Source organism: Pelecanus crispus, chromosome 5, assembly GCF_030463565.1.
Source record: "Pelecanus crispus isolate bPelCri1 chromosome 5, bPelCri1.pri, whole genome shotgun sequence".
In the NCBI taxonomy this organism is placed as follows: Eukaryota; Metazoa; Chordata; class Aves; order Pelecaniformes; family Pelecanidae; genus Pelecanus; species Pelecanus crispus.
This window is the reverse complement of record NC_134647.1, coordinates 74,198,128-74,225,676: the sequence shown is the minus strand read 5'-3', so window position 1 is coordinate 74,225,676 and position 27,549 is coordinate 74,198,128. Positions and strand designations below refer to the sequence as shown.

The 27,549-nt window shown below is 38.5% G+C and overlaps 1 protein-coding gene across 2 annotated transcripts; it reads right to left on the bottom strand.

The window, feature by feature from the left end:
* Window positions 1-146: 146 nt before the first annotated feature.
* On the bottom strand, window positions 147-27,487 carry DNAJB4 (DnaJ heat shock protein family (Hsp40) member B4). Of its 2 annotated transcripts, none has more exons than XM_075711342.1 (4): window positions 27,468-27,487; window positions 8,287-8,572; window positions 5,371-5,945; window positions 147-3,736 (listed from the first exon to the last, which is right to left on the bottom strand). In XM_075711342.1, the coding sequence occupies exons 2-4, from the start codon at window positions 8,495-8,497 to the stop codon at window positions 3,503-3,505; spliced, it is 1,020 nt and encodes a 339-aa protein (XP_075567457.1). In that variant the 5' UTR covers window positions 8,498-8,572; window positions 27,468-27,487; the 3' UTR covers window positions 147-3,502. The 2 variants fall into 2 exon arrangements, with proteins under 2 accessions (XP_075567457.1, XP_075567456.1); XM_075711341.1 differs by lacking the exon at window positions 27,468-27,487 and adding an exon at window positions 24,090-26,452.
* Window positions 27,488-27,549: the final 62 nt, after the last annotated feature.

Below are 27,549 nucleotides of genomic sequence, written 5' to 3'. Positions count from 1 at the left end.
GGACTATGGTTACAAGATCCTGGATTACAAAACGTTCAATTCCATTACCTTTTAAACTGACAGGCAGGTATTTTAGGATGATATGCTTTTAAAGTCATGTAGCTTATAGCATCTGCCATCATAACAAAAGATAAGAGAAAGTTAAAAAACAACTTTACACTCTTTACTTAAAAACCACATAAGAAATGCAATACGGAACATACTGAAATGGGATTTTTTTTGAACAAACAATATATAGTGTTAACAATATGCATAAGCACTAAGCAGCAAATTTCTTCCCTTTGCGATACTGCTCCAGCAACTGTTTGGTTCCTTGTAGATTTAGGACTACAGCTAACTGACACTGTACAAAGAGATCTGCAGTTGAAAAACTGACTTGAACAGTATCTCCCAGAAGTTCTATTCCTTTGAGTAACAGAAATGGGATTCTTCTTGTGCTCATTAAAAAGTTATTGTAAATTAAACCCCAACTTCCATATGATTTACTTTCCTGAAGAAAATCACATATACAAAGATAACACTGCTATTTCTTAAGCTACCTAACAGAGCAGGTAACTACTAAATTTCCATAGGCAAAAGGCTGACAGCAAATCTTACATATTTTCTTATGAAGAAAAAAAAAAAACCCACCAACCCAACCCAACCCCTTTGAAAGTGTTGTTAAAGCACTGTATTATGGTTTTAAACTCAAGTGATAAAGCACGCCTGCAAGGCTTTTCTTTTACCAAAACCATGCCGCCATCAAGGGAACCAGCCCTATTACTGTATTATAAAACTAGACTATTATAGAGGGCTATCCATTTCCCTATGCCTTTTAACTCAAGACAAGTAACTCATATTTGTATTCAAAAAAGGCTAAATTCAAGCATATGAAAGTTTATGGGCAACCCCTATTCCACTTTGTGTCTTAAGCAAACGCTCCTTTAGCTAGGACCTGGGCTTTTCCCCCTTTATGGGAAGTAAAGTTCAGCCTTTGGAAATAATGAATACCTGCACTAGCCAAATGCTTTTACAGTGTTCTTTGTGCATCTTTCCACTGAAGCATAGACCTACACCCTAGGGATTCAAGCTGTCACATCAGTACCACCCATCTTTGGGCTAAGCTTCATTTGCAGAACATGGCCCATAGCACTGTCTAGTGAAAACTGCTAAGTCCAAGTTCACAGAATCATTTAGGCTGGAAGGAACCTCTTGGAATCATGTAGTCCAACACCCCTGCTCAACTACAGTCAGCTAGAGCAGGCTGCCCAGGACCATGTCCAGTTGGGTTTCAAGTATCTTCAGGGATGGTGACTTCTTAACCTCTCTGGGCAACCTGTTCCAGTGTTCGGACCACCCTCACAGCAAAAAGGTGTTTCCTTGTGTTCAGATGGAATCCCCTGTGTTTTAACTTGTGTCCACTGCCTCGTAGTCCTGTCACTGAGAGCTACTGAAAAGAGCCTGGCTGCCCCATCTTCATTCTCTCCCATCAGGTATTTATTATACATAGTGGTAAGATTCCCCCCAAGCCTTTTCTTCACCAGGCTGAAGAGCTCCAGCTCTCTCAGCCTCTCATACATGACCTGTGCTACACCCACTCCAGTAAGTCGTTACCTTCCTTGTACTGGGGAGCCCAGAACCAGACACAGTACTCCAGATGCATCCTCATCAGTGCTAAGAGTAGAGAGGAAGGATCATCTCCCTCAGCCTGCTAGCAAAGCTTTGGCCTGTGTTGCCACAAGGGTGCATTGCTGGCTCACAGTCAGTTTGTTGTCCACCAGGACCCCAACATCTTTCTCAGCAAAGCTGCTTTCCAGCCAGTCAGCTCCCAGGGTGTACTACTACCTTGGGTTGTTCCTCAGGGGGCAAGACTTTGCACTCACCCTTGTTGAACTTCGTGAGAATCCTCTGTCCAGTTCTCCAGCCCATTGAGGCCCCTTTCAAAGGCGGTACATCATCTGGTGTTACTAGCCACTCCTCCCAATTTTTCTATGATTTGCAAACTGGCTGAGGATGCACTTCATCCCATAATCCAGGTCATTAATGAAGATGTTGAATAGTATTGGCCCCAGTATTGAACCACAGGGTACACTACTACTGACTTGCCTCCAAGTGGACTTTGTGCCACTGCACACACCCCCTGTGCCCACTCATTTGGCCAGTTTTTAATCCACCTCACTTTCCACTTATCTAAACTGTACTTTATCAGCCTGTCTACTGAGGTCAAGGTAAACAACATGGACTGTTCTCCCATCATCCACAAAGCTAGTCACCTCACTGTAGAAGGCAATGAGCTTGGTCAAGCACGATTTCCCCTTTCTAAATCTATGCTGACTACTCCCGATCACCTTTTTGTCCTTCATGTGTTTGGAAATGCTTTCCAGGAGGATTTTCTCCATCACCTTCCCAAGGATTGAGGTGAAGCTGACTGGCTTGTAGCTCCCCAAATCTTCCTTCTTGTTTTCCTTGAAGATAGGAGTGATATTTGCTCTTTTCCGGTCTACTGGAACATCTCCCGATCTCCATGATCATTCAAAGATAATTAAGAGCGGCCCTACAATTGTATTAGCCAGCTCCCTCAACACTTAGGGGTGCAACCTGTCAGGCTCACGGACTTCCGGTTTAAGTGCACCCTAATCTGGTCCTCTGCCACCGAGGTTCAAGACTTCCTCTCTGGTCTCAGGGGCCTGGAATTCCTGAAGGCTTGTTTTACTGGTAGAAACTGATGCAAAGAAGGCACTGAGTACCTCAGCCTTCTCCATGTCATTTGTCACCAGCTTCCCTGCCCCATTCAACAGCAGGCCCACCATTTGCTGTTTATATACTTGTAGAATCCCTTCTTGCTGTTCTGCCTGAAGGCTGAGGAACTATCCCATAGCAAATGGCTACTCTTGCTCCTCAAGCCACAATGCCCTTTGCTAGACTCGTGATGCAGTCCTCACATTCTGAGGCAGTAAAGAAAATGTTTTCATTCCGCTGGGGGTGGTTCAGTAGTCCAAGCAGATTTTCCCAGCCTATGCTTTGTGCAGTGGAAGGCAACATACCAAAATTATATCTTTTGTGTTTTGATCTTTAAAATATTTATGTATTTGTGTATTTCTACTACTATCTCCAATTTCTGTATAATTGCGTAATGTTATAGATAGGGTAGGGATATAAGAAATTAAGTACTTGGAGGCTCAAGTACTATATCAGAATTATGCGCTGACTTTGTAAAAACCAACTACATTTTACATTAGGCAAAATAAGAATAAACTTTTCTGATTAAGAAGATGTAAAATAAAATGAGTGGTTTTCCCTGTAAATTTTACTGCAGAAGTCACCTGTATGACTTGTACTTAACCCTTTTCTTCTCATGCAGCATTACAGTATTCCCCCCCATCCCGCAAGACAAAAAAAAAAAAAAACAAACCCAAACAAATATTCCACTAGTTGTTACAGATTGCACTTTTAAAGCACAGACTAGCCAGTCTTCTTCATTTCCAGTGTCCTATTTAAACAGCTGACATACACAGTCTTCATCTTATGAAACGGGAAGATTTCGCCTAAGTACTTCTTTTGATGCTGGAGAAATGTTATCTGGGAAAATTACTTCAAACTCTATAATTAAGTCTCCACGTTGGTCAGGATTTTTGGGCAACGGCAAACCATATCCTATAATTCTTCTTCTCATCCCAGGCTTTACAACTTCATTTACTGTCATGGGTATGGTTCTTCCTTCTATCGTTGGCACATTGATAGAGCTGCCACACAAAGCCTAAGGAAAGATTGTATCATGAGAAAAAGAAATTGGTCAGAACGTTATTTGTCCCTACAACCGAATTTGGATTATTTAGAAAAGACTAGTATTCCAAATAGCATTTCTACTGTGCAATACTGATATGTCAAAATTCAAATACAGTGTTCCTCTCTTAAAAAGGGAAGGCTTCAATTTGTCATTGAATATCATGGAATTTACCAATCTTACACAATGGCCAGTGGACGGTAATCGAGCTTATATATCCTTCACAGACCTTATCAAATAATAAGGTAGTTGAGCACAGAGTGAACTCTTCACTCATACTTCTCTAGAGATATCCAGCTTCTCAGTTTCCATTGGAAATTTAGAGTCCTGTTCCATTTTTTGTTTGTTTACATTGCACAGGGGTTTACTCTAATACACTGTCAACCTATATTGTATCAAATTGCAGAACATTTAAGTGTCTATAAGCAGAGGCATATCAAATTTCACAGCTGTCTTAGGTGAGCATTTGTGATACTCAAAGAAAAGCAAATAACTATTTTGGTGCACCAAAATTAAAACATCACAGACCTTCTCTTGCTTTATCCAATAGCTTGTTTTCATTACTAGCATCTCTGATAATAACATTTTGATTCCTCCAACTTCACCTTATTCAGCACATTTAGTCTATACTGATAATGTCCAATTTACATAACAATGCAATGAGTCTAAATAGGCTTTTATCTATGAAGGAACTATATTACCCACATCAAGATTAAATATTGTCTTTCCTCCCTTCCTTACCCTATTTTAGGTGCTTCACCTCACTTCTGATGTATTTTTTAGTTAAGAATCCTTTAAGAAGGGAGCTCATAATGTACGCAAAGAGCTTATAATGCAAGCAAGAGTTTATTTCTCCACCTAATGCTAATTAAGAAGAAAAAACACATCACACACACTCAGCTACTTTATCTTTTAAATGATGACCATGTCGAGGCTTCAGACCCTTAAGGACTCTGCTCAGTTGTCTGTGATTTTTCCTTTTGAAAGCCAATGTGTTTTGACTTAGAATGGAATTTAAAAAAGCTATACCATTTTTGTTGTTATATATAGCTCCTATAACACCTGTTCACAATAATTTATCCTCACGAAATCAATCTCTATGTACTTTGAAATCAAGCTGAAATAACTTATGACATAAAAAGGCAGACTTAGAATTTGTTGACAGTGAAAATATTTAAGACACTTCTACTTTGTCCTACAGAAGTAGCAATCCTATCACAGCAGTAAGGAGCATACTGTATTGGATGCATTTGTTAATTGTATTTGTGTTCATTACTTCAGCCTAATATACATTTAGCTAGAAAGGTAGAGTATGAAGATTTAAGACATATCAACCTTTACTCTTGACCCTTCCACCCTCATTCTCTTCCATCTCTATAGTAAACAGCTTGAAATAATACTCCATTTTTATCAAAACAGCTATTGCTTCCACTATAAATAACTGTGCTCTGCAGCCACACATAGTTTCACTCTTGTAAAGTCAATTTAAAAAAAAAAAAAAAACACAACTAAAACTTTACTACTGCCATACAGCTTGTGCAGTGTAGCCATTTTATCATATTGTAACAGGTTTAAACATTTAGAGTTCTACCAAAAGAGAAACTTACCTCCCTTAAGCTGATCTTAACAGGATAGATAATATTTGATCCATCTCTCTTGAAGTGAGTGTGAGGTTTATCTTTAATGATAAAAACAATATCAGCTGGAATTGTGTTGGGCGTTTCATCGCCTTCTTTTGGAAAAGTGATTTTGGTGCCTTCTTTCCATCCTCTTTTTATCTCAATAGTAAGAATTTTGTCCTCTGTTCGGACACTTCTACCATCTGGGTTAAGCCTTTTACGTGAAATCCTCATCCTTTTTGTGCAGCCATGATAGATCTCTTCCAATGACACTTTAAGTTCATGGATTACAGGGGGATCTTGTTTGCGACGCAATTGGCTACCAACTGTATTCCTTTCCCTTGGAAAACCATTCATACTAAAACTACTGAAGGATCCAAATGGATCACCATCCACCTCCATGTCTTCAGTGTCTCTGCCACCAGGCATCCTCCTTCCAAAGAAGATCTCAAAAGGATTTGTGCCACCGAAGAAAGCTGCAAATGTAGCATGTGGGTCACCATGGAAGGAGTATCGGAAGGTACCACCCTGTCCATCAGGTCCTCCAGCTCCTCCTTTCAGACCTAAATAAGACAAATAAGCAAAGTTAAAAACAAATTGAATATTAGTATAAGCTTTCCTATTTGTAGGGTGCAATGACGTCAGAACTGATGAGTCAAGGACATCTTTGCAGTAGAGTGAAAGGTCTCCTTTTCAATGGGGACTCACCATCAGACTATGCAGTACCAACCAGTAATTCAATTGCTTGAACAGCAACAAAGTTGCTGAAGCTCTAGAATGACTTCTACTTCAGAAGAATAAGTATTCTGACACTGCCAATTTTATTTCATATGATAAAGCCAGTTACTCAGAGAATTAGCATCTTAAAACAGAATATCCTCTTAAATGCCTCTTTCCCAATAGGTGACCTCTAAGTATTTCCTCGTAATAGTTAGTGCTCTTCTGCACTGACCATTTCAGGGTACCTTCTCAAACCTTTAAGATGAAAGACTGAAAGTCGTAAGAGACTTCTATTTCTAAACTTCCAATGTTTGGTTTTTTTGGTGTTTGGTTTGTTTTGTTTGTTTTTTTTTTTTTTTTTTAAAATCTTACAGCAGCTCAGCACTACAGCTGCTATCCTACTTCCACAGCCATAAAAATGTGAAGGCTTATATTATGCATTCCCTAAATTTGAAAGAGGGGGTTTCAGGTTGGGGTTTTTTTTTTTTTGGCTCAGTGTTTTAGACCTTCTATGCATAAGCTTAATATTGGTTATCAACAGTAACCAAGACATTAGAATGAGAATGCTTTCCCCATCTCAGTCCCAGTATCAGAAGTACTTAGCAGCATGCAGTAGTACATCCTTCTGTCACACCACTGAATGTCAGACAAGCAGATCAGTGGATTCAATTTGCGATAGTAGAAGGACACCTCCTGGAATAGCTAGCCAAAAGTTATTGAAGGTACATCAAGTTCCTGGCTGTAAAAACACTGAGATTTCCTCTTTCCTGCCACCCTACCCCCTGCCTTTCCCTCACGACTAATTACACTCTCAGATGCAACTGAAGAGCTTAGAGAGTAACTGAGGCATCAGTACGTATTTCCAGATTAACCACTGTAAAAATTCATACTTGGGGTTTATATTATGCCCCAAATAAACAAAAATCTATGTTTTGAACCTCTGTCTTCAAGTATGCAATACTAGGATGCCAAAGGATGCATTGCTTTATGAGCTTCAAGCTCTTTGGTAAAAGTGACTAAAATGGTATTTTTGGAAAGTAGTTAGGATGAGCTGCTGCACAGGAATCTAAAATGCAAATGAATCCACAGAGTAAATAGATTCATGATGATGTACAGAAAGGAGGCAGGGGGTGAAAAGGAAGAAGTGCAAGAAGGCAAAAGACCCAAGAGGCAGCAAAGGCCTCTGGCATCTACATAAACACTTTTTTCCTAGAATGTTTCAGTAACAGCACCAAAGCTTTGAACACATGCAGTGGAACAAAAGACCAAAAAACTGCATTGTCTGTAGAAGCTGAAGGTCTTCTACGTGAATTTATGGATGTTAACAATTGTATTAAGTCCTACGGATAACAAAGGACCAAATTTTATTATGCATTCATAAGAACCCACAATTTTCCCCAAAGTACTGCTATTTAAGCGTCCTCTTTCCTATTAGTAAAAAACATGGCCCTGAGTGAGTGCACCTACTCGTCACAACGGAAGTAATTATTTCATCTGGAATTTCTGATACCATACATTTAAGGGGAGGGATGTTAATGACTTCCTCTGTTGCTCAATCATAAGACTGAAAGTCACGTTGGTCAAAAATAAAAAAAAGTCATCCTCTCCAGATAACCATTTTAGGATAAATATGACATTTCTAAGGCCTCATTCTCTTGGCATGTTATCACTGTTTACAATTAAAGCTAAAAAATTGTTCTGGTATTTTCTGACATCAGCCAAATTCTTTCCTCTCCAGGCAAGAAGCCAACAACAGCTACAGACTGGACACCTGGGCTTCTGCTCAAACAGACTACCCTGCCTAGATCAAGCAGATTGCCCTTTAGCAAAAATTTAAGGAAAGAATACATCTCTCCAACTGCACCTCAAAAAGTGCTATGGCAAGGGAAGACAGCAGTAAGAGATCCCAGAAAGCTATTTATGGGTCATACAAACTTTTTCAAGTCAGTAACTTTTTGCCTGTCAAGTATAAAACATATTAAAATAAGAAATTAAAACTAGATCAGCATTAACACTCTGCAAGACATTTTACATTAAAAAGGCTGAGGAGTCAAACTTCCAAGCAGTACAAATACATTGCCTAAAAATCAACACACATCATGTTTTCATGCATCATCTATGTTTATTTTGCTTCATTCAACATAATGAAAGTGACCGATCAGAGTATAACAGACATACACATACCTTCTTCTCCAAACTGATCATAAATATCTCTCTTTTTGGGATCACTCAGCACTTCGTAAGCTTCTGCAACCTCTTTGAATTTTTCCTCTGCGTGGGGAGATTTGTTCTTATCTGGATGCCATTTAAGTGCTTGTTTCCTGTAAGCCTTTTTGATATCCTCTTCCGAAGCCCCTTTTTCAATTCCCAGGATAGAATAATAATCTTTCCCCATCTTGAGTGCTGGAGGAATTCAAATTTTCCTTGCTATAAAGAAAGCAGTGTCCAGTGTCTTAGCAATGTAGAGATGCTAGAGAAGGAAAAATAAAAATCAAATTTGGAATGGAAACAAATAGAACTGTTACAAATCAACAAAATCTCCAATATATTAAAGAAACACTAGACAGCTTCTCTGTATTTCATTCCTTCCCCCGTTGCTCATTTAGAAATAATTATACACACTGGACAAGACACAGCCCTCTTCAGAGTCCTCCCATCTACAGTACGTGTCTCCGCTCTTTCTAGAACGACAAATAATACAGGACGTCACTTCCCCAGCTGCCCCAGCTGAACAGCCTGCACAGCTTTCACGCTCGCTCTCACACGCACGCATGCGTGCGTGCACACACAGAGAAAATGCTGAACTTCTATTTCCTCCCTTCTCAAGCAACTAGAAAGTTTAAAGGTTTAATAGTGTGAAGCCTTTCACCACCACGGTTGAATCCAGTCAGCTCTAAAGACGTAAGTGCCTCAACAGAAACGAAGCAGCCCTTATAAAGTAATTATAGCATTTTACTTCACAGTTTCTATAGAGACAGCTGTACATATAACCAGTTTCCAAATATATCAACATGGATTTGTACCCTTGCCAGCAAAGACTACGAAGTATTTTACATCAAGTTAACTACAAAGCTTCAGAAAGCATAACTTCATTTATTTAAAAATAAAATTAAGCCACCCTCAACCACAGTTGACTGCAGTCATATACTGTTAAGCAGTAAAAAATTGAATCTGAGCAAAAAATACCACTCAGTTCACCACAACTCAAGCCACTCAGTTAAAACAGACCCCTGCCCCCCTTCTACACAAGGGGCAATATCAAGCCTATTATACAAGTACGGCAATCTATCAAGCAAAGAGCTTTCATGTGATGAGATGTTAATAACAGAAAAATACCTGGTTCCTACACATTTGTTTTACAATACATAGTGCAAATTCTACTAGTGAAGTATTTCTCGTGCTCTGCAGAAGGAATGGTATGAACTTTCAGCCTGCAAGACTTCTTTTGCATCTTAGTTAAGAGCTATAGGTCAAGAAATTATCCCTACTTGTCAGTATGGCAATAAACTTGAAGACTGATTAGCATATCTTGAAAAATAACTCCTCCCTGGAACAAAGTATTAAAATACACCAGTTTGGGTCATATCTAGAAGTTACCTGTATGAAGACAATTAGGCTCAATTGTCTTCCTTCTAATGATAAAAAAAATTTAAGAAAGGCAGCATATAGCACCCAAGGGACCATCAAACTCAAGTGGAGAACACTAACCTTCTGATTCAGGGAGCATTATATTTAACTTGTTTTCCAGAACCTGCTCTAACTTAAAAGGGGACTGATCAGAAGAGACAGAAAATTTCTCCTTAACCGGAGAGTACTGGAAAAAAGATTTGGGACGTTTTTTCTTTTTTCCCCTAAACATGTGTTGTCCCCCTATCCCTCACATCATATCTATTCTTTTCCAATGTCTGCAATAGAATTGACCAGATTCCCTCAATGTATCCAAGATTTGCTTAATTTTTTTTTTTTAAACAAAAAAATGGAATAGGGGTGGGAAAGATGAAGACAGAATAAAGACAAGATTTCATCGCAATATTTGAAATAGCAAGAACTTTTGCATACCTGTAGTTACTATTTCAAATGTACCAAAGGCCAAAGGGTATTGAAAGAAGGAATCAGCTCCCCTTGCCACCAAATCTCCCAGGACTTACTTACATTTCTGGAACACTGCGAGCCACAAGGTTACAGAATCAATTATCTTTACAGCTGAAGGAGGAAGTTGTTGCTGAGCTCCACATGGAATAAAGCTAGTCTTTACCAATCACCCTTTTCTTTCTATATTTCTTTAAAAAGTGCTATTTTTGTTAATTTGCAATTAGTATTGTAGATAAATTCTTGTACACCCATATCCTAAATTCAGCATTTTCTCCACTATGGAGTTCTGAAAGCAGTAGGTACAATAGCTTGAATTAAAACAGGACTTCAATTGATTTCATGTAAGATACCACTCCCTAAAAAGCTACTTTACTCACACAGGTTTTAGTGGGCAGTTTTAACCTTACTACGCTCAATGGTTGCGAATATGACAAATCACCATCCAAACCCAGCAGTTACGATACTCTGAACTACAACAGCAAACAAACTTAAACTATTGACAGAGCAAGATGTAGAGCAGCCTTAAATTCTCTTGCAAAACTAGCAGTACAAGGAGTTGTTATGCTCAGCTGTGTTCCCATGGTGTGGTCTGAGCAACCTCTGGTGGGGTCATAACATACATCACTTGAAGTATTCCCACCAATGAGTGTCTGAGAAGGACCCCATGACATCTGTGTCACTGTGTTGTCATATAATAGAATTGTCAGAACAGCAATAGCTCAGACTAGTTTCAGGACTGTATTTTTCATTATGTTTTTCAAAACCTCTCGTTGATTGAAGTGGCAGAGGGCGCATACGCTAGTTTAAAAAACAAAGTATAAGAAATTTTCCCCTTTGAGAATATTATATTAAACAATTATCTCTCCTTTTAAATATTAAAAGAATACTCAAGGAGCTGCAATTAGCAAGGCTTAGTGCTCCCCTCCTCCCCGCCATTTTGTAAAACATAGTAATAAATTTACCAGGTTTCATTAAAAGACCCAATAGTGAGGATTTCCTCTTAAATCACAAGTTTCTTCCCCTCAAATGTCAAAACTTACAGAACAAATTCTGGTAACAACAAAAGTTACACTGGGACTTTTTGCTGCCAATCACAGTGAGTAAGTGTTCAGGCATCCTTTCTCTCCCTGCAGAGGAGAACATGCCAGTCCAGCAAAAGTGCCAAGTTATACCATAATTAGATAAGTTATTCCCTAAAAGTGAAATTACTTAAGATTCTGAGTGAGATGTACAGCAATGACTACATTACTTCTACTTCCTGCCTGGTGAGATCTTCATGTCAGAATGAATTTAGTCTGGAATCTCTAAGAGTTGATAGGATAAGTGGAGCATGTCCTTCCAGAAAGGATGTTCCTTCTTTTTCTCCATGTGGAGACCTTCCTTTTATCATATAATCAGAGATCTTTTGGAAATACAAGCAGGCCACAGTTCCTCTCACATGCTTATTGAATTCTTTAAACAATCTGTAACAGATTGAGAGACATGACTCTCTTAGAACTAGTGAAAAAGGGTTTTTTTAATTATTATTAAAAGACCAGGGTACACAAGATGAACACCTAGTGATCAAGCTAATGATCATTTGGGTACATCCAATCATACTAGCACTTCTTCAGACAGTGAAATCCATCTGGTAAGTGTAGTAGGTTTTTACATCTTCCAATCTTCAGTATTAGAGCAGTTTCAAGGACAGATAATAAATCATAGCTGCTAGATTTTTAGAACTCTGAATATCTGATCTTTGCAATTCTTTATTGTTCATTTTGTTATTTCATCCCACATTCCTCTTCAGAGTTATTAACAAAAGGAAAGGAAAATCCTTCACGTACTCTCCACAACAAGGACTTCTGGCACTGCAGTCCCTTCAAATAAGCACAGATACACAGAAAACAAAACAGCTTTTTTTTTTTTTTTAAAAAAAAAAACCACCACATATCTAATTTTACTGCTATAGTCTTATCTTCCCTGTTACCATATACACCTAGAAGTGGAAGTATTTTAAAAAACCCTCTTCTAGACTGTGAAAAGATTCTGCTTCCAATGTTTGAATAAGATCTTTATTTTTTTGTAAATGCCTGAGTAAGTGTCCCCTACAAAAAGAGATAAGGTCATCACCTAGTGCATAACAGATGAACTCATTTATGGGATTATTTTGTTCTTTACAAGTTTCTGCATTTCTACCTTGAGGTCCTCCTCTTTTGTAGTAGAACTTAGAAAGATCACAGGGCATTTCATCAGTAAGCCCATTTCCCAGAGTCCTTGCATTTCAGTCACCTCTTACTTCAGAGATGGACACCTTGTGTCCAAGTACCACGAGGCACCTGCACTGTATGCACACCTGCTCGTGCACAGTTCTAACTGCAGCATACTCGGATGCATGCTCTATTTGGACTTTCACCTTTTACTTTAAGGAGAGGTGGTTGCTGTATTTTGATTTTTTAGGGAGCATTAACAGCACACAAGCTGATAGATCTTGTGTAGCCGAGGCTAGCCTCAGCTGTGACAAGCCAACAGTAGTGCATCCTGCAACTTACTCCAGCCTCCCAGAAGCAAGCCACTGAACGACATACCCGTAACAGTAGTAAAGCCATAATCTAAGACTTTGATTAAGACTGCTCCTGAATGAGTGCTAAGCAACTTCTCAGACATAAAAATCCAGTAATGCACTTGGCTGTGATGCCACCTCAAAAACATAACATACCCCCCCATCAATTAGCTACCTTTCTTCCTCATTCTACCACATCAACATTTCTCTGACTGATATATCACATTATGAATCAATTAACCATCTATATCATCAGTTCTTTGGTTACACAGTCTTCAAATACAACAGCTGCATTCCATTTCAGGCATAGAGAGAAAAAAGTTTTTATCATCACTGTAATATCAAATGGGTATCCATGAAGCTTTTGTTTATAGTCAAATCTATAAACCAATTTTCTGCCAAACTAGGCAGTCTCAGATGTGTCTTCCTGTTCTTGTAAGCTACTTTAGGGTACTTTTATTATGCACCAAGAAAGTTAGCAGCCTGTATTTGTTCAGCACTTCCTTACATCAGTGTTATCTGTTACAGTCCAAATTAAAAACCAAATACATAAAATGGGAATTTCAGTTCAAGCTTTTTAAAGTTGACTGGGGAAAAAAACCTGGTGTGTCTTCAACTGTAACAAATTACTAAAAAGCCAAATAGACAATTTATTAAAAAAATGTATTAATTCTTGGGAAGACTGAATAAAATTTTGAAACCATACAGAACTTGCCTAAAATAAGCCCACTCTTACCTACAGAGGATCTTCTATGTTCTTTGATCAAAACCAAGAAAGTGACATTCACCTTTGCAATACAAGACTTCCTTTTTTCATCTAAAAATGTTTATGAAATATATACTAGGAAGCTGAAAATTGTTCCTTCAACAGTTCACCTTCCCTTCTGAGACTGAGTTTGACTGCTCATATTCAGCATTCCACTTGAGTTAGTATTTCAGTGAAATAATTGTTGCTTTAAAATATCTTTCCCATTATTCTCTCTGAACAACCATAGTTAAACTCACATACATACATGTGCTACACATCATAAGTTTGGCAGAACAGTGGGAGCAAGGTCACACCACTACCAGGTCTTAGAATAGTTGCATTGATAGTATTAACTTTGAATTAGATGCTTTCTTTAATGAAGCCTTCATAAGAACAACTGAAATAAATTAAGGAAACATTCACAACAATAGTTACACTGAACTCAAATTCTAGATTAATCATAAATTAGCACCAGTATAAGGTTATTTTAAGGAAAGGCTTCTAAGCAGAACAGTGTCATTATTCCCTAAAGTATCCTAAGTTGAATAAAAATGTTGATTATTTCCTTTAAATTAAGCCATTTCTTCCGCATTTCTCACCTATTAAACCTCAGAAACAAAACTGAAAAAGACAGGACTAGATCACAGAACAAGTTAAAGAGCAAACAAAACCACAAAGGCAAATTCCAGACAGATCACAACTATAAATACACATGTGCACGTAAATGTCAAGGCAGAGGAGCCAAATCCCTCCCCAGAAAAAGCTCTTTCACAATTAAGTATCATAATATTTGCAAACCCACATTAATGAATAGAATAAACTGACATTTGTCTACAATGGTTTGAAGAAAGCACATCCATATACAGTAGTAAAATTTCCTATAAGATCATCCATTATTATCCCAGAGAAAAAAATTTTGACAATTACTTCTCTCCCCACCACCTTTAACTGTATGTAGTTGTTGACTGAGCTACAGTTATCCTTTCGGACTGTGAATAAGGCCTTGTACATAAAACGCCATTCCTTAATTCATTAAATAGAGCTTCACTACAGAAATATTCAGTAGCTGGTCTCATACACAGAAATAAATTTTACAGTTTACAACAGAAGCAGCAAATAGTTGAAATTTTTTATATATCTAACAGAAAATGCACAGTGAAACCCGCAGAGCATAACAGTTCTTTCTAATCAGTCAATGGCCCTAAAAGAAAAGCTTCATTTAGTCACGCACTTCAGAAACATGCTGCTACTGTGATGGAAGTAAAAAGCTCATTGTACGTATGGATCGTGGGGCTGATTTTACATCTAAATAAATGATCATAAAAGAAAGTGAAATACATAAAAACTTAAAAAAATCATAGAATTATAAAGTTACAATAGACAGTGACATTAACTTTGTTAAAAAGCATATTTGACTAACTAGGCACACTTATATTTTCATATTGCATACATTGTGTCTTTGAGACACTCTACTTGTACAAGTTTCAAACTGAAAAGCACCCCAAAGTATTTACCAGTCTGTGTACTACATACATCATCACTTCTTTCCTGAGGCACATGCAACAGTGCAATTAAATGCAATTCTCTGGCAATTGAAGCTTACATTAAAAAGACTTGTTGACTTTTGATTTCCTCACAGATTAAAAAGGAAGAAAGGTAGTGGGATAGCTATAGTCATGCTTTACCAAAATATCTGGCTTCCATTGGAGATCTATCCAAGTCACTGTGAAACGGTACTTCATAGAACCCATACCTACTATACTTTCTATATTTAAAAGTCAATAGTATTGTCCAGAAGGATCCAGTCTGAATATTTTTGGTTCAAGAAGAGATATTAAACAAAACTACAAAAGACAATTAAATTCATTACATTTAAGTTATATCAGCCCTTGCATCAACAAAAATATTTTCCGTTTTATATTGGCAGTACCTGCTTCAAAATAATGCTTATAATATCACTGGAATATACATGAAGTTATGCTCCTGACATAGGCCAAAGGACATGTTTTTAAGGTCTTCTGTGGGAAAGCTTACTTTATATATACATTCCAGAGTCGATACGAATTTACAGCTCAAGTTCAAATGTTAAATCTCAAAACGCATAGTGCTATCACCCAGAGATATACTGTTACCACTTCTGAACTTTCAAAATGAATTTTTAAGCCTGTGATTCATGCAGCCTTCAATTTTATTTGGAAAAATCTACATGACAAGACAGCAGGCAATTTTAGCAATTTTTTTTTAATTAGTTTTATTTTTCTTCTCACTTTTGTAACAATAAGCCAAAAGCTAGAAATGCTATGTAGAACAGAAAATGTCCATCATATTGTCACATTAAAACTCACTATCGTTTATTATATATTAAGTTACAGGGTTGGGTTCTACTCTTCAGAAAATGATTATTGCCACTATATATATTATGACCTACATAGAAGTGCATAAATACTAGAAAAAGAAAAAACTGATCTAAACCTCAAGTAGATATCATATTAAACATGGTTACAACTATCTTCAAAAACATGACTAGGATACTAGTAACGCATGCACACCGATCCTTCATCACAACATAGCAAACTCACATGTCATTAACATAAAGAATTGCTTTCTCATACCTGATTCCTGTCTACTAAGTCACAATTTCTAATATAGCTGAAGAACGAAAATACACTTCGAAGAATTTCCGAATTTAACTTTCCACCGCTGAGAGGGAATGAACATCTTGCAAATAGGCAAAGTTCTTAGGACTCGGCTATGATGTATTGTATTGATGAAAACGCAACTAACTCCCCCTTACTTCACAATGGTGGGATTAACTACTTCAGGCAAGTACCAGACTGCACTTAGAAAACTAAAAGGAAATATCCAAAGTATGGTCACACAAAGCAACACACACACAAAGTATTTTCATCTACAGATTACGGCTTCCCTCTTCTGAAAGAATACAGATTCCACAAGTGCTTTTCAACTCCTTACTTAGATTCAGTGTCCTTTTCAATTCCCACCCACGTAAATTTCTGTAAAAGGACTCTTCTTCAAAACAAGTTGATTGGTCAACCAGGAAAAATGCCAATCATGCAAAACATTTAACAGGTTCCCTCACGTTACTGACTACGCCTACTTACCACACTCCCTATTACAAACTTCAAGTACTTAACGACATTGTTGCCATACACACTTTTGTAAACATCTATACAGAAAAGCATAATGTGTTGGTAAGAAGAAATATCTTCTCACTGTTGTTGCAATTAAAAAAAAAAAAACAACCCAAACAAATCAAATTCATAAGGAAGCTGAAGTTCTGTTTCCTCCAAGAAAATGTTTGCTTTTGACAAGTTCTGCACAATTTACTATTAAGTTATCAGTTTGGGGCAAAGCAAGCAGAAAAATATAGTAGTCAAAGTTCTTCCTTTCAATTTTACATATAATAAGGCTGGATTTTTGTCCTAACTACTTTTGGTTCTGACTGCTATCACTCAGGAATTTATCCAAGACTCAAGGAATTGTTCTGAAACAGCCCATATGCAAATGAAGAGTTAGACTTAATCACGCATTTATCACACTGTACCAGTCAGGTTTCTCCCATGCCACCAACCTTCCCATGTTGGTTATATAACAAGTAAATATGTTTAAAATGATGAACAGTTTAAGGCTTTGTAATTGTTCACTGTTTCCCTCCAACACTAGTTGCTTTTTATTTGATTGTATTAACATTTAAGTTTTATAGGCTTTCTGGTAATTGTTTTAAGAAACAACATACTGCCTCAATACAAGTATTTCAGATTCTCAAGTGCTAACATACTCAGACCCTGAATATGTTTCCAATATTGTCACAAAGGAGTATTTTATTGGTTATACATATGCTTTATACATATGCCACAGGCTTACATGTTACACTTCCCTCAGCATGAATAGTACACCACGTAACAAAATAGATACTGCTTAAAAAAAGGTAAAAGTAGTACTGATTAATTCCAGTTGGTGTCAAAAAGAATACAAGATTGCTTGGCAGCCATGGAAAAAAAGCAAACAAAGTGTTAGGAATTACTAAGAAAGGAATAGAGAACAAACCAGAAAGCATTATTATAGTATCATGTGAACAGTACAGTACCAATAGTACATCTACACTGTAACACTGCAGTTCTGTTCCCTTCAACTTCCCAAAACAGAGTATAATTTTTTTCTAAATGTTCAGAGAAGGACCATAAAAGATCAAAGATATGGAAGTGCTTTCACATGAGAAACAACTGAGGACGCTTGAGTTCTTCAGTCTCTAAAAAAGCCAGAAAGAAGTCACAGAGGTCTACAAATGATGGAGAAAGGAGGAGACACGAACTGTTCATGGTTTACTCCCACCTAAGCCAGAGCCACTACATGAAACTAGCAGAAGCCAGTTTCAAAATAAAATTCAGAAGTTCTACAAGTAATAGAATTCCCTACCAAAGGGCACTGGAAACTCAAAAATAATTTCACTGGGACACTGCAAAAAACACCATAAAGGAGATCCACTGCAAGTTTCTCGACCGAGAAGCCAGAGCAGGAATTCCCTGAGCTGCAAATATTTGGAAGCTAGGAAGGTGGAAAAGAGGACCAAGCATTTGCTTTATTCCAACTTTCCCTGAAGCATCTACTTATGGCCACTTTTGAATGCAAATTACTGGGCTAAACAGACCACTTGACAACAAGTTCAGCAATCTCTAGATGAGCACCCTCATTAGATTCACTAAAATCTCAATATAATGCAACTCAGCCACTCCCATGTTCTAAAGAATGAACACTTTCTAACACAGAAGCTTAAAATGTGAGCATTGGCTCTATGTAATCAACCCGTGACAGACAAATGCTGTCCATATGTATGGGTTCAGACACGCTACACGTCTGCTCCAACTAAGGTATTAGAAGGGAAGTGTTTAGGTACTCTTCATTCTAGCATGCTTCATTGTCATATAACTGGAGTATTGTTTCGTACATGTTTTCAAAAAAACATTCAACTCATTTATTAGTACGGCCAAGGAGGGCTGGGGGGGGCTCTTTTGTTTGGGTTTTGGGGGGGTTGGTGTTTTGCTTTTTGAATTTTTTTAAATGTACATACACTAAAGGCATGTTACTTAAAACTGGCTTGAAATTACAATCCTGGGTAGCACTTGCAACCATGCTGCCTCCTCTTTCTCTCCTGCCACCTCTCCATCTGTTCCTGTGAAACAAGTATCAGTTGCCTACAGGCTCTCAGACAATTCACACATACAAAAAAAAAAATATTGAAAAGATGTGTAGACCTCTACCCTCATTTTCCTACCTGCAGATCTGTTTATTATACAAACCTTGGAAAGTAAGCAATGAATATTAAGCATATATGAATATTAAGCATATCTGTATTGTCTTCCATCTAAGTGAAATAAAGAGGGGTGTTGCTTACAATAAATGACTTTTTTAAAACAGGTATTTAGTAACACCTATAAAGATGTTTCTAATATTCCTGTTTTCAATAAAAGTGAGGCTTAATTTGACATTAATACTCGATGGGTTCAGCCCCACTCTTGCAGCACAGAAAGGGCAGAAATCTCCCTACAAGTATAGACACAGAATAGCCATCTCATATGCTACTCCTTCTGCAGTCCAGCATTCTCCACCCCACGGACCAGTGCCAGCTGGCACAAACCAAAGTAACATTTGCTCTGGGCTAGCTGAGACTGGACACAAGGCCAGCCAGCTCAGACACTGGGAACCGTGATTGGCTCCCTACCAGTTCCTCCAGCAAATGAGTCCTGGTGTAGGAGAACTCCTGTGACCTAATAGTAGTGCTATGTACTGATTAACAGGAAAAGGACAATGGAAAAATAGTGCTAGTTTCCACAATAGCACTTGCTGACTTTCCTTCAAGAAACTGGAATGGAAAAAGATTTTTTTTCTAAAAGGCATTTTAAATGCCTTTATTTCAGTATCCTACATAAAGTTAGTTATCACAACTACCTTATCACCCAGGAAATATTAGGATGTGCAGACTGTTTCATTTAATATCTATTTCAATAGAAGTAGCATACAACAGCTCCTCTTTCAGCCTTTCACCTATAGAAAAGGGAGGGTATCCACCACCTATAACAATTTGTTGGTGTTTACCTTAACTATGGTAGCAATTCCTTCATTCACAGCAAAGGAATACTAAGGGGTTTTTTCCACCAAACAATGTAATTAACAACCTGCTGTCTCAGCAAAGAGGCAGCAGCAGAGAATTCAGGGCACCTGTAGAATAAAGATAGTCCTTACAGGTTAGCTCTTGCTAAAAATCTCTGGGAAGCTGGCACTGGCCTGACTCAGATGTGACCTGATCTGAACCTGCTGTCTTTCTTTCCAATGATGGTTCTCAGCCAATCACTTAAGTATTTGGATTCATTCTATTTAAAAAAACAAAACAAACCAAACAAAAAATAAACCAAAACACCAGCCCCAACACTGCCAGTGTGGAACATACATTAGTGGAACACAACACATTATAGAAATATTTTCCTAATAGTGAATATACTCTACAGCTTTATACTGAAGACCAATAGGCTCATCTAGAGTTGTACCACTACTTCAGTCATGTTCCATAATTAAGGAACAGACAGAAGTAATGTCTGCAAGTCATTTTTCCTTCTTGCAAAATTATTAGATTTTTTTTCTGGCATAGTTAAAAAGCTATCAGTAAACAGAACAGCTGAGAGGAAAAAAACTGAATAAACATGACACTGATCATAATTATGGGTCACAGGTAAGAGGGAGAAGGGTGAAGGGTAAGTGGAAGATGCCTGCACAATCCCTATCCACACTCTACTTCATTATTTTTTTTCCTGTAATAATGACAGACACGAATAGTTTCCAGTATAAAATAAACTATTTTCTCAGACTTGATGAAGAGAGGAACTGCAAAACAAATAAATCCACTTGGAAAAGCAACTCAGCTACATTGTATTGTTTTTAATTGCTGTTATACTCAAACAAGCTGAAGGTTATTAATGCATTACCAAATTAGGAACTGCACACATTTTTGCTGTGGACATGTGATCACACTGTTCTTACATAAGCAAAAGGAGATGGTCACACTAGATGCTTTTTCCAGAGTGTGCTCGTCAAAATCCTACCCAGCTAGTTTTACATGCAAGGCTGAAAACACACACACTGAAACACTGTATAAAGACAGAAATTTGATAAGGAGATGTCAGAACAACTCTGCTTAACCTGAAAGGAGAACATATGCCAGCATACCTAAACTCACTTGACGTAAGTTGAAACAATAAGAATGCACTTCTGTTCACCTACAAAGACAGAAATACAGGCAGCCCTAGTTACATTTATCAGAATCTGCTATAACAAAAGTCAAAATAGTTGCTCATTAATCTTTCAAACGTTTCAACCGCATCCCACAGCTCAAATCAGGTTTCCTAGTTGTTTTTTCCCCCCACTTAGTCAACCTCGAAGAGTTTTCGGAAGATGATGGAATGGGGGAGTTTGACAGACCTATGTTGCAGTTAATCTCTTAAATTACTTTATTCCTCTAGATTAAATGGTGCTAGGTAAAGAAGGTACAACATGCAAAGATGAACAATTAAGCAGGAAAATGTCTAGGTGTACTAAAGCGATAATGCTTTAAAGCAATAGCAAATTTCAGCATCTATTCTACTAACAGACCACAGAAATTCTATAGTTTCATGGAAATTTTCCTTCAAACTCATAATAAAAGTTCAAGCTTCACATGGTAGCAAGGCCTAGAAAGACATTTCACTGTAGAATGTGACCTATTTTCTTTTTAACCTTTTCCCTGTCCTTTCTGAAAAAATGCAGTACAAAGAATAGTGATGAATTTCAGGACACCTACAAATAAAATTTATCATTTCCATAACTATTTAATGAAAACATTACACAAAATCAGTTCACTCATAGGACACAATCCTAATACACACCAACCTGTACCAAGGAAGTAAAAGATGACCACTTTATATTCTCCACAGAAAATACCAATCCATAGTCAAAAAGTTTACAGGCGTTATGTTTTTTTGTCTGTTTAAGATATACTTATGGAGCCTCCTGTTTTCTTGCTCTTCAGATCAAGTATGTGTATATGACATCCACATCACCAATTTTTTTGACTGCTATCCGAGATTAACCCAGCAACATTCATCCCTTTCCAAGTCTACAAAGCACTGTTATTGAGGGCTCATTTTTAAATACAACCGGCATTTTCATGATTACACCAAGATACTTTTAACCACCAATAGATACTGAAGGGGCAGTTAGACTACAGCTTTCTCTGAGGTGCCACTGGATATTGATTTATTAAAGAAAAAAATATCCTTACACATTCAAACTCCACTGCAAACACTTATTTTTCCCAAAACATGCATGTAACCGTTACAATGAAGTTTAAGAGGATTTTCAGTTTAGATAAGCTTGCCATAATCACGGTTTTATGGACTGAAGGGATTAGTCATTTGGAGCTTCTAAAGCATCTACTCCATTTTTTTCTTCCTCACCCTCAGAAGAGATTTATCTTTCTATGCTAGCTTTTTGGGTGGTTGTTTTTTTTTTTTCAATTGACTCTGTGATACATGCACAATTTGGTTAAAAGTAAGGTGCTCTGACTCACAAATTAACAAATAAAGATGTTAGCTGTAATTAAACAGTATCAGAAAGAATGTTGTAGGGATCAGGCCTATGTAATAGGGAAGTACACCAATCTGTTTAAAATAATCAAGCTTTTCCCACTTTGAGATGAGAATTCTGAACATTGCTGCCTTCATTCAACAAAATATGTATTTATACACTTATTAACAGGACTTGAATGCACATTCTTCAGTGCTCTGCTGACAGAGGAATACACTAGACACTTCTGCCTCCTACAGCTACCATTGCAATAATTACTTTTTCTCCCTTTAAAAGTCCCTCAGTCCCCATCTCCACACTTCTTAACCCCCATTCACATGCAATGTCCATGCCTAGCTCCATCAACCAATTTATTTCAAATAAGGCCTTTCACACTTTTCCTCCCCCATCTGGGATGAGTTTTGCAGATGCTAACAGCAAACAAATCCTCTGGGCTCTCAAAACTTTCCTTCCCATGACATTCACACAAAAACATCCAACACCCTTGACCAAGCAGGACGCTGAAGACTGATGACCACATTATCATGCTGACTAATATTATCCAGCTGCCTTTTTGCACTACATTCATTCTATATGGTGATCCACTGTCTCATTGCATACTTCAATTGTATTTAAGGAATAAGTGCATGTTCTCCAATTTATCCTTCTGTATTTGTGACAGACCTAACGCAATGGTGGCCTAATACAATTCGATAGCCTTCTGTAAAACGGTCAAAATTTCAGAGGCTAGGTCTTGTTAATCTTTTACTGCTCAACTGTCCTCAAGCCCAGAATCAAATTTGCTGGTAGACCTCAACAGAAACCTTGGAGTAAAGACTCTTTCTTCCCTTTTAAGTTTTACTATTAAATTTCCTTTCAGCAGCTTCAACCCACTTCCAGCTTTAAATCAAATACATATGAAACAAGATTCACAAGAGTAAAATGTGCAAGACAAGTGCTCTACAGAATCTACAATATTTACAGAGATTTTCTTCAAATACTTAATATAGTAAAACATTTTTGCTAAGAAAAGCTGCATGACTAAATATAAGCCAAAACCCCCAAAGATTCGGGGTTTTTTTTGAAGCTTACGGTATAAAAGTTGGTACACAGGGGACCAGATACTGGCTTAGGGAGCAAATTCACTCTTGCCCTTCCCCCAGAAGCCAAGAGTTATCATCACTGAGTGAAGGCAGATGTGACAGCAGCTGCAGCAGAGCAGGCTGCCCCTCCGCCTCAACACTCCCATCCCCTCCCACAAATACTTTTTCCTACCCCCTCCAATTCCTCAGTAGCAACCCATTCTCTGCATTTGTCTGGAATGAAGCATAAGAGGAGTATTTATTTGCTGGCTAGGAAGACACAGCTGGCCATCACCTGGATCATCCTGTGTAGGTGAATTCTGCACAGTAATCTCACTATTTCAGTCCTAAAAACTGTTCCCCCTGGCTCTCATCTCTCTCAAAAGAGAACTTAGTTATGAGCATTGTATAGATTTTGTAGACAGTTTAAGTTCTGCTTTAATATTACTGTTTTTCCACCAATACATTCTCTTTCAGATCCAAATTGGGGATCTGAATTTTGTATTTACTACTTTGGTGCACATGTAGTAAAGATGAAAGCTCATGACAGATCAACAGTTGCTTGGATATAGAGTACATGCTGAATCTTCTCTCAGTAGTTACTTAAGGGAGTTTTCTACTGATAATGTTGCAGATCCTGGACACCCTTTGCCAGTGCAGGAGCATCAGCTGACAGGATCTGAATCAGTTGATCTACATCTCCCAAAGTGATGAAATCATCAGAAACCAATTGCAAAGTTCCCCACGAGAGCAATGACTTGCAGAAAGCATAGCGGGCGGATGTAAAGCTATCACAATGGTTATCCTCCTCTGAAGTTAGAGACTGTAATCACTTTTCCTACCTAAGTGAGAGGCAACTTCATAAGAAATGTAATCCTTTAGTTTATGACCCTGTGAGAGGTCTCCTTACCTGTACTAGCAAACCATTTCTTTCGGGACTGCCTTACCCTTTGGTCTGGTCAGCACAGATCAAAGTTGAAGTACCTTGTTAAAGGGAAAACAAAACAAGAAAAAACCAACCAACAACAGAACAGAACTCAATGCAAGCATGCACTGAAGTGTCTTAGCTTATGCAGAGGAGTTCCACAATTTTAAATCTATGTTTTTGCAATAATACCCCAAGTACCTTTTGGTAGAAGTAAGGATTCCTTCAGACACACAATACTTAAAAAAAAAAAACCAAACCCAAACCAACAACCACAAACAAAAAAACAGAAGCATGGTTGGTTTGTGGTTTTTTTTCCCCAGAACTCTCCATTAGTTAAGTCTATGACAATTCACACTACACATAAAAAGTTTTTGACGTCAGAGTTTTCATCTGAACTAGCTGTTTCTTACACCTACCAGAATGTTCTAGTTGCTGTTTTCAGTAATCATCAGACTGTGGCCTGAAAACCATGAGAGATGTCATTATCTAATAAGGTAAGCTAAGGGAGACACCTTCTTCCAATCTCCAAAAGACATACTGAAAGACATTTTAAAGCTCCATATTCTCTGCTACCTCTTATGTTGTCTACTACCTAATTATTACAATTCTGAAAGATAACTGGTAGATTTCTCTACTATACATCCTTTAGTAAGAATGGGTTACTGTAGAACTGAGGCTTATTTTACACAGCAGAACAAAAGTTCTCTTGCTGTAGCAGCACAGTGCAAATATTTGATTACCAATCTACTACATTTCATTTCTTAGAAGGCAGATTTGAGAAAACAGGCAATGAGTAATTTTTGCAAATGAGAAAGCAGAATAACCTGGCATATGCTGCTGTAACAAGCCAGCAAAGCATTCAAAAGAATACTGCAGTTAGCACTGTTAAGGTGTTGCATCCTCACCCTATTCCGTTAAGAGATTAAGGAGAAGGAATTAATCCCATAGGGATAATTTTCTCAACAGAAGTATCATTTAATAAAGGGAAATGGAGATAGAGTGCTTCAGAGACATGGGTTTCTAGCAGATAGGTTCTAAGTGCCATCATGGGAAATACAGATAGAAGCAACTCTTTAACTGTTGCTAAAGGTCTTTAGATCAACTTAGGAACGGTGAAAATAAGGGCATAATATTTATACGGTATATAATATTTAAGATCTTACTCCTCTGTAATTTGCTAAATTTCATGTTCTAGCTATCTGAAAGGCCTAAGAGATACAATGACTTCAAGAATTTGGAAGATTGAGGAATCATGTATTACTAAATATCTTTCAAATGAAGCGTCACCTCCAACAGCAGTAAAAAGCCAGTAAAAATTCCAAAATTAACATTCATTTATCATTAGTTGTTTATGAATGCAACTAGAACACTTGCAGTACCAGACAAGAGTGTTTTCATTAGCCTGAGGCATCATAACTGCTTAAAAATACCATCAGTGTTATATAGCTACTGGCTTGTCTCACAGAACTCAGCGAAGAATCATTATCCCATTTCATAACAATAAAAAGCAAAGTACAGACGCTCCACAGCTTCTAATAAGCAAAGAGCCATAAAAGACATAGCCAGTAGCCAGCATTAGCTTCAATGCATCATAGTCAACTACTATTGCTCAACTTATTTATTTGCATAGCATGGCTGCTATACATAGCCAAATTCTCAATAACAAAGGAAATGAAAAAAATAGTTCAAGGTCAAATTATTGTTTAGAAACAGCAAAGAGTCAGGCATGAAAATGAAGTTCCCACTTTGCAAAGCTATTTTTGCTCCCCCAGTTAACACAGCTACATTAATGGAAAGTACATGCTAATTCTTCTGAACAGGCTTTTTCAGCAGAAGTATCTCAGCAGCAAGTTTCACCTAGCTCTAATTATACACTGTAATCTGCCTAAAAGCATGTAAAAATTTTAATTTTGTGGAATACATTAATCTTAAAACGCTTTTGAGCTATACTACTTCTAAAGTTTTATAGAAGGAAAAAAATCTAGCACATTTTCCACTTCCTTTGGTGGTCATCTGGACTGGAGATGCAGAATAATCTGACCTCAGCAGCAGCACAGTGTCTTAAGGTCTACTAAAATGAACTCATTTATAAACAGCCAGAACTGAAGGGACCAATGAGAAACCAGGAACTTCTTAAGGCAGCATGGAACTACAAGGCTAGCCAAAAGAGAAGACAGCAAGACGCATTTTCTTATACGACTTCAACAGAGTTGCTCCCTCCCTGCATATAGCCCAAAACTAGGCAAAGTCCAAAACAACAGTTCCTTAATTAAAAGTACTGACAACAGAGAAATACAGACTCATTTAGGTTGGAAGAGAACTCCCACACTTCAGTTTAAAAGTACATATCTAAAAAAAAAAAAAAAAGCACAATATTTATGTAATCCTGAAGCTCATGAAGAAGCTACGGTTCAATGCATATAAACAATTTTTTTAAAACTGCAAAGCATCTCCTCAGAACAGTACAGAAAGCAGTTGTACAGCTCAGTTCCCCTTCAGTATTATCTAGTCTCTGCCGCTACGATAGTTAAGGAGATACTCTATGACCTTATCTAGACGTGAAGCCTTTGCAACACCGTCATCCATATTCAGCATGACAGTTCATCCCCACCGGGTCACAGGACTTAAACAGGGCCCAGATTAAAGCATTACTAGCTCCAGTTTTTCATTAAAGCCTGTGCTTGCGCAGCCAGGGAAAAAAAAAAATCCCCCCAGTTGTAAAAACTGTACAAGAGCAGTGACCGTTTTCAACCAAGAAATAAACAACCGTGGACGCCGCAGGAGGAGGTAAGTGACGCTCCCCGAAAAGTGAAAGGAAAAGGCCTGCCCCGTTTCGCCGGGCGGCGGAACAGCCGAGAAGCCGCCCAAAACCAGCGACGGGCAGAGCGCGGCCGGCTCTGCCCCCGGCCTCCACGGCTCTGCCGCTCCGCCGGGCTCGGGAGCAAGCCCGACGAGGCGCCCCTCGCCTCTCCAGCCACCGTAAAGCCTGCGCCGCTAGACGCCAAGGTTTCTCCCGCGGGGAAACGGAGCTTCTATTATTTTCCCCAGCACACTGACCGCGGCAGGCGGCCGCGCAAGGCGAGGCACCGCACGGCGAGCAGCCCCTCCACAGGGCACCGCCGCGCTGAGGCGGCACAAAGGCCCGGCTCCCCCACCCACCCCTTCCCCGCCGCCCCGCTCAGGGCTTAGGACAGCGCCGCTGCTACCCCCACCGCCCCGTCCTCAGCCAGCCCGGGAGCCAGCCGGGAAGCAGCGGAGCCACCCGAGCGCCAAACGCCTCCCCGGGCGCAGCCTAACGCGGGCAGGCGGCCAAGCCGCAGCCGCAGCGCTGCCGGTTGCCCCCGGGCCCCCTGCCCTTACCTCCCTCACGCACTCACCCAACTGACACCGCCTCAGACACCGCCCGGGCCAACCTCGCTCCCGGCAGCCTCCGCGCCTCAGG

Coding starts and splice junctions, on each gene's coding strand:
- DNAJB4 (XM_075711342.1), bottom strand. CDS start 8,497: ATGGGGAAAGATTATTATTCTATCCTGGGAATTGAAAAAGGGGCTTCG. Junction 5,946..8,286: donor TGATCAGTTTGGAGAAGAAG/GTATGTGTATGT, acceptor TGTCTTATTTAG/GTCTGAAAGGAGGAGCTGGA. Junction 3,737..5,370: donor TTAAGATCAGCTTAAGGGAG/GTAAGTTTCTCT, acceptor ATCTTTCCTTAG/GCTTTGTGTGGCAGCTCTAT.